Raw genomic sequence first — 7,408 nt, forward strand, 5'->3', positions numbered from 1 at the left:
ATATATATATATATATATATATATGTATATATATATGTCCACACACACACACGATCTCTGTCACCCAGGCTGGAGTGCAGTGGCACAATCATAGCTCACCTCAGACTCCTGGGCTCAAGTGATCCTCTTGCCTCTACCTTTTAAAGTGCTGGGATTTCGGGAAATAGCCGTCTTGCCCAGCCTTACTAGCACACCTCACTGGCAGCAGAAACTCTAGGCTCAGAGAGGTTAAGTCACTTGTATAATTTCACACAGCTAATAAGTGGTCACGCCTAAATTCCACCAGAGACCGTGTGCTTCCAATTGTTTTGCTGTATACGTCCGCTAAATAATCACAGCAAAAATTGTAATGGGTTAGTAACAGCGGCAGAGGAATCAGGAACAGCTGCAACCATCATTTCCACGTGCCAGGCCCAGTACGTAAGACTATCCCCATTCATTTACTTTTATTTATTTTTGAGACAGGGTCTCGCTGTGTCGCCCAGGCTGGAGTGCAGTGGTGCGATCTCGGCTCACAGCAGGCTCAACCTCCCAGGCTCAAGCGATCCTCCTACCTCAGCCTCCCTAGTAGCTGGGACTACAGGCGCGAACCTCCAAGCTTAGCTAATTTTTGTATTTTTTGTAGAGATGGAGTCTCACTCTGTCAACTAGGCTGGTCTCGAACTCCTGGACTCAAGCAGTTCTCCCGCCTCAGCCTCCGAGTGTTGGGATTACAGGTGTGACCACCGCGCCGAGCCCCACTCCCTCATTAAACCATTGCACAGGGAGCATCTATGTGCGATATTCCCCCATTTTACAGATGGGGAAACTGCGTTCTAAGCAGCTTTTGCCAGGGGTGGGAGCGCACTGTCCTTGCCCAGCCTCTCCAGTTGGGCGTTCCGAGACCACCTACGTAGGGTATTCGGCTAGCGCTCAATTAAACCGAAACACTGTCGCAGCGCCCACAGGTGCAGACCGCCCGGTCCACACCGCCCGCCGCCGGGCGTCCCTGATTAGCAGTTGGGGCGGGGCCAAAGTCCTAGAGCTGCCGACGCGCAGGCGGTTGAAAGCCCCGCCCTCTGCGCGTGCGCAGTGCGCGTCCCGTGGTTCCGCTTGGCTCCCGGCGCCAGAACGCAGGTTGGCTGCGTCCGCGAAGAGCGCGCGCGCTTCCGCCGGCGTCGGGCTCGCGCACGCGCACGCGCACGCGCACGGCGACGGCGGCGGTGGCGGCCGTTCCTGCCCGGCGCTGCGAGCAGCGGGCGGCTTCGAGGGAAGCGGCGGCGCGTAGGGGCTCAGCGGCGGCGGCGGCGGCTCGGCGGTGGTAGTTCTCGGCGCGGCTGGCGCCAGGGCGGGCGGTTCGGTCCGTTCCGGGCGCGCGGGGGCTACAGCGGCGGCGACCCGAAGCCTGCGGCCTAGGCCTCAGCGCGGCGGCGGGCTCGAGTGCGGTGCTGAGCCGGCCCGAGGGCCCTATCCGGCGGCACCATGAGCGTGGAGGCGTACGGGCCCAGCTCCCAGACCCTCACTTTCCTGGACACGGAGGAGGCCGAGCTGCTCGGCGCCGACACGCAGGGCTCCGAGTTCGAGTTCACCGACTTCACTCTTCCTAGCCAGACGCAGACGCCCCCCGGCGGCCCCGGCGGCCCGGGCGGTGGCGGCGCTGGAGGCCCGGGCGGCGCGGGCGCGGGCGCTGCGGCGGGACAGCTCGACGCGCAGGTGAGCGGCACATGGCGGCGCCGGAAGCCCGGGCCCGGCCCCGGCGCCTGGGACTTGCCCCGACCCCGCCTCGGGCCGGGCCGGAGCTTGCCTGGAGTTCCACACCGCGGCCCGGCCTGGGCCGACCTGCCCCGGGTCCCCTACTCCGGCTGGGCCTCAGCTTACCTGCCCCAGGTCCTGCTCTCTTCCGGGGCCTGGCCCGACCTACCCCGGGACCCTGCTCCAGCCGGTACGGGGCTGAGTTCCATCGGTCCCCAGCTCCCGGGCCGGGTCGGCTTGCCTCGAGTCCTCCACTCTGTCCGGGTCCGAGCTAACCTGCCCCTGTTCCTTTTACTCCGGCTGGGCTGACCTGCCTTGTGTTCCACAACCAGCCTGGCCTGGAGTCACCTGCCCCGCTTCCCCCCTCCCTCCTCTGGCCAGCTGACTTATCTGGGTTCTTCCACTCCAGCCGGGCTAGGGCGGACCTGCCCCGGACCCTCTTCCGCAGGTCTCTGTAGCCTGCCTCTAAGTTACTTTACGGCATGGGCCGGGTCTTCCTCAGGCCGGATCTTGAATGACTTCTTTCAGTCTCCTTCCGGGAGTATCCAGGGTGACCTGCCCTAAGCCTGTCTCTAGCCCGGTCCGGGGGGATCTGCCCCGTCTCCCCACTGGCGGGTCCGGCCTCCCTGTCCCACCTCCCGTCTGCGGTGGCAGCCGTCTGGGCATCCCCCGCCCCCCTTTCACGGTCACGGAGCCGAAGTTCGAATTACCCCAGGCGTAGGGGCGCTGGCCAGCGAAGGATTGAGGCTCTCGGAGCCGAGAAGAATTTTTACCTCCCGCGGAGGAGCACACATTGGCTGGGTATTAAGATCATTCGGCAGGCAGGTTGTGTTTTGTTTTTTTTCTTGAATCGCCTGTTGCTGAAACCGACCTGTTACATAACTCCACAACTCTTGCCTTGAAAAAGTTGAGTTTGAGTTTTGTTCCTCCAATAAGACAGCAGTAGTGGATTTTACATAAACGAGTCTGCTGCTTTGGAAACTTTTTAATGATGTGGATGTTAAGAGAAGGTTACTTGAGTAATTTTAAAGGGGGCTTGGTTTGGGAGAAGTGTCAGGCATGCATTTCCTGGTCCTGGGTGCTGCCCACCTGGGGTGGGAGAGGGGTTTGGGGTGAGGGTGTTGGCTGGGGCCCTGGTGAATGTCCTCATCATCCTCTGGATCTCAGGTTGCTTTCACCCTAGGCTTGCTTTGTGCCTGACACCTCACTCAGGTTTATTTTCCTGAGTGCTCTGCCAGCGAGTAGCTACAAGGCTCACCTTGGCAGAAGTGTCCCTTGGTATATGCTTGTGTTTCAGAGCTGGGGAAACCACCCCTTGCTTATCCAGAGTGAGCTCAGACCCTGTCCTTGGTTGAGGGGGGCTTACGTGGTAGTCGGCTGAGTCACTCCTGTGGGTAGACCACCCACTTGGGCTTTCTTTTAGCCCCTCATGGAAGCAAAAAAACGTTTGACTCATTCTAACCCTGTATCTCTTAAAATAGAAGGCCTGCATAGAGGTGGAGCTTGAGGAGAACAGGTGTGCATGTATGGGTGTTTTTTCAGTTTTGTTTACATTTGGTGAAGGGAGTGAGGGAAAGAGGAGAGTTCCCCTGAAGAAGGGAGCCCGAGCTGTGGAGGCCCCACCACCTTGTAGTTTTCATGCCCTGTAGACCTTTCTGCTTCGCAGCTGTGCAATGGGGGTGGCGGTTAGATTTTTGTTCTAACTGAAGGAAACCTAGATCCATGTGTGAGTCAACTGTATAGGCTGTCTGTAACCTGACATCCAGCCTGTTGGGGAGACTCAGGGTAAAGATGTCTGTGGAGCAGTGAGCCACGAGCCGTGACAGCACGGGTGGGGGCTTGGCTGGGTGTGAAAGGTAATCATTTTCTTATGAATCCTTCTAACTGTAGCCAGCATGAAACAGCAAACCTGGGGTAGCCTTTAGTTCCGCTTTTGTTTCTGGCATTCTGTTTGGGATTAATTGTGGGGCATGTCCTTCTCTTTCAGTTGAAACAACTGATTTTTTTTTTCCCCCTGCACCTGAGTACACTGGGCTGTGCAAAATGAGAGCATTAAAATGCCCCCCTGGAGGTAACCATTGCAGTTGAGCGTGCTGGAGTTCCCGTGACATCAGAGGGTTTGACCTGCACTACTTTTCATTGATCCAGATGCCCCGCCCACCTGTTGCCTGTAATTTGGATGTGTTTGTGGGGAATGGCAGTGGCACCCCTTTGTATCACAAGGGGAAGACTGGAATTTGGGGGCAGGGAAGTCTGTGAATATCATTCAAGGGAAAGCAGAAGAAAGTTCTCTCTTGTGCGAATTGACAGTGTCTGCAAGACATTTGGGGAGACTTTCCCTGTTTGTCCTCAGGAGTCGGCAGTGTAACTAGCTGTGAGTTGGGGGCTCCTGGGAGAACTCAGCCTCTCATTCTGCTTTTCGATTTTTATTTTACTGGGCGAGAGGCTGTCAGCTGTCAAGTGCCCTGTAGTCACTTTTGCTGAACAGCTTTATTGAAATAGAATTCGCCTACCACACCATACAGTTTACTCATTTAAAGTGGACAGTTCGGCAGCTTTTATTTAGTGTATTCAGGGTTGTGCAGCCATTACCATAATAAACTTCAGAGCATTTTTGTCACTCCAGAAATAAACCCGGCACCCCTTAGCTCCTCCGCCCTCCGTCCCCAGCCCCTGGCAACCACTCATCTGCTTTCTGTCTCGGATGTGCCTTTTCGGGACATTTCACACGAACACGATTATAGGTGGTGTCTTGTGTCTGGCTCCTTTCAGTCTGCCTGATGTGTGAGAATCAGCTACAAGGTGAGCGTCGTGGCTACTCCCTGGCTGAGCATTCAGGAAAACGAACCTGATGGAAGTTCATCCACGCTGTGGCATGTGTTAGCGTTCCATTCCTTTTTAAGGCTGAGTAATATTCCATTGGTGGAATGGTCCAGATGGGTGGACCACGTTGTGTCTGTCTTGTCATCTGCTGATGGACATTTGGGTTGTTTCCACCTCTTGGCTCTTGTGAATAGCACTGCCGTGGCCGTGCGTGTGGGGGCTTCTGCGTGGATGTGTTTGTAGACGTGCTGGGCTGGGCGGTAACTCTGGGTTTAATGCTTTCAGCAACTGCGAGACAGTTTTCCAGTATGTAGCCACATTCCGTACCAACCCCGCCTGTACTGTTTTTGCACGGTTGATTTTCCCTTGATGTATGTTGAAAGACAGTGTGTGTCCCCACCAGGGTGGGAAAGTGGCAGCAGGGGTGACTCCTGCGCTCAGGGCTGGTTCAGATAACACTCCCTTTCTTATTTATAAAACGAAACTGGTATTTATCAAAGCCCCTTTAGATCATGGGACGAAAAGTGCTGACACTGTTGCCAAGTGTCCTGAAGATAAAAGGACAGTTTTTGAATGTCTCACCCTTTGCTGGGGCCTTCTCTGCTGCCGCCCCTCCCGCTCCCAGGACAGTGAAGGTAATTTCAGAAGTCCTTTGCATAATGGCTGGTGTTACAAGCCTTTTGGTCTGTCTGGTTGGAATATGTCCTCTTGACTGTAGATTCTACCTTGCATCCTCCAAACAGTGGAATTAGAGTGAAACTCTTAAGAGTTGGAAATACTGTTCGGTATCAGGAAGGAACAAACTATTGATAACCTGCAACAACATGGATGGGTCTCATAATTCCTTTTTCTAATGTGCCGCCTATTGTGTGATTTAATTCATACAAAATTCTAAAAAGTGCCAGCTAGCCTGCAGTAATAGAAAGCAGACCAGTGGTGGCTGGACAGAAAGGTGGGAAAGGGGAGGCAGGTGACAAAGGGCACAGGAAACTTGCAGGAGGCAGGTGACAAAGGGCACAGGAAACTTGCGGATTGATGGGTGTTTTTATTATCGTGATGGTAGTGACAGTTTTATGGGTGTTGAAGTGCATCGACGTGTGCCAGTTTCTAATGGCACACTAAACATTTGCGGCTTACGGGATGTCAGTTACACCTCAGTGCAACCAGAAAGAAAAGTCATGGAGATACCACTGTCCACCCATTCCTGTGGCACACATATTTTTTAAAAGGCTGAAAGTGCTGCTTGGTCTCATTCTGTGTCGCCCAAGCTGCAATGCAGTGGTGCTGTCAGGCTCATTACAGCCGCGACTTCCTGGGCTCAAGCGATCCTCCCACCTCAGCCTCCTGAGTAGCTGGGACTACACGCATGTGCCACCATGTCTGGCTGATTTTTCTGTTTTTTTTTTTTGTGGAGATGGGGTTTTGCCACATTACCCAGGCTGGTCTTGAACTCCTGGGCTCAAGAGATCCTATCACCTCAGGCCTCCTAAATGTTGGGATTACAGCAAGAGCCACTGCGCCTGGTGAGAGTGCTGCTTGGAACTCTCATGCCATATACCTGCCTAGGACCTAGCAGAGATGAAGGCGCGCGTATGTAGGGCTGCGCCTAACGCTGACAGCAGATCATTCATGAGAACCCCAAACCAGAAACAGCCCCAGTGGCCATCAGCAGATGAATGGGTAAACAACAGTGTGTCCATCCAGTGGGAAAAATGCGTACTATTGGTTTGACTTACTCTTCTTAGCTCACCTGGAACTACGAGGTCTGAGGGTAGGGATGTTCGTTTTAGGCAGGAACACGGATATTTTTGTGCGGTGCTCCAGGTGACCTTGTAGATGCTGCTTGGTCCTGGTCCCACTTTGTTCCTTCATGGTCGGGTCAGGTCTGCACTGCCTGTTCCCTCTCCACTCATGGTAGCCTGTGGGAGTCACAGCTGAACAGTCATCTCATGCTGGGATTTTACTCTGAGTGCAAGAGTTGTTTCCCCAGGAAAAAGACGGTCCCTCTGGATCCTAAGGGACAACTCTAGCAAAAGCTCCTAGCTGACCTGTCATCCAGCCCTCACTCTCCTCCTGCCTGACTCCTACTGGGCGTTTCACCCGGTGCAGCCCTCGCTGTCTACTAAAAATACAAAATTAGCCAGGCGCATGCCTGTAATCCCAGGAGAATTGCTTGAACCTGGGAGGCAGAGGTTGCAGTGATCCGAGATTGAGCCATTGCACTCCAGTCTGGGTAACAAGAACAAAACCCTGTCTCCAAAAAAAGAAGAAAGGTCCAGGTGCGGTGACTCACACCTGTAATCCCAGCACTTTGGGAGGCTGACCAGGCAGATCACGAAGTCAGATTGAGACCATCCTGGCCAACATGGTGAAACCCTCTCTCTACTGAAAATACAAAAATTAGCTGGGCATGGTGGTGTGTACCTGTAATCCCAGCTACTCGGGAGCCTGAGGCAGGAGAATCACTTGAACCCGGGAGGGAGGTGGAGGTTGCGGTGAGCCGAGATCGCGCCACTGCATTCCACCCTGGCGATAGAGCTAAACTCCGTCTCAAAAAACAAACAATTCCTCATGACTTCATTTTGGTTTTTGAATCCTTGGTAGCCCAGCTGTGGTTTCAGGGCGCCAGAAGATTGGCGAGAAGACGCCGTTAACCCGGAGGAGTGCTGGCAGGTGTTTGGTCAGCACTTTCCCTTAGTGCTTTCCCAGATGTGTTTTGAGATTGTTAGGAGTCTCCCAGCGATTACAGAAAAGTGAGCTGAGCTGACATTTTACAGTTAGTGGTGAATACAAGAAATGATTTCTATTTTTATCCCAATTAATAATTTACCCAGATTCAGCATGACGGGGTGGG

The 7,408-nt window shown here is 54.0% G+C and overlaps 1 protein-coding gene across 2 annotated transcripts in view; it reads left to right on the plus strand.

Moving 5' to 3' along the window:
- Positions 1 to 1,178: 1,178 nt before the first annotated feature.
- UPF1 (UPF1 RNA helicase and ATPase) overlaps positions 1,179 to 7,408 on the plus strand; it is a 37,232-nt gene continuing 31,002 nt past the window's right edge. For both annotated transcript variants that reach the window (XM_017501333.2, XM_017501332.2), the window contains exon 1: positions 1,179 to 1,692. In XM_017501333.2, the coding sequence (XP_017356822.1) occupies positions 1,462 to 1,692 (231 nt within the window). In that variant the 5' untranslated portion in view covers positions 1,179 to 1,461. The remainder of the gene's footprint in view (positions 1,693 to 7,408) is intronic.

The sequence above is a fragment of the Cebus imitator genome, unplaced genomic scaffold (genome assembly GCF_001604975.1).
Source record: "Cebus imitator isolate Cc_AM_T3 unplaced genomic scaffold, Cebus_imitator-1.0 Scaffold280, whole genome shotgun sequence".
NCBI lineage: Eukaryota > Metazoa > Chordata > Mammalia > Primates > Cebidae > Cebus > Cebus imitator.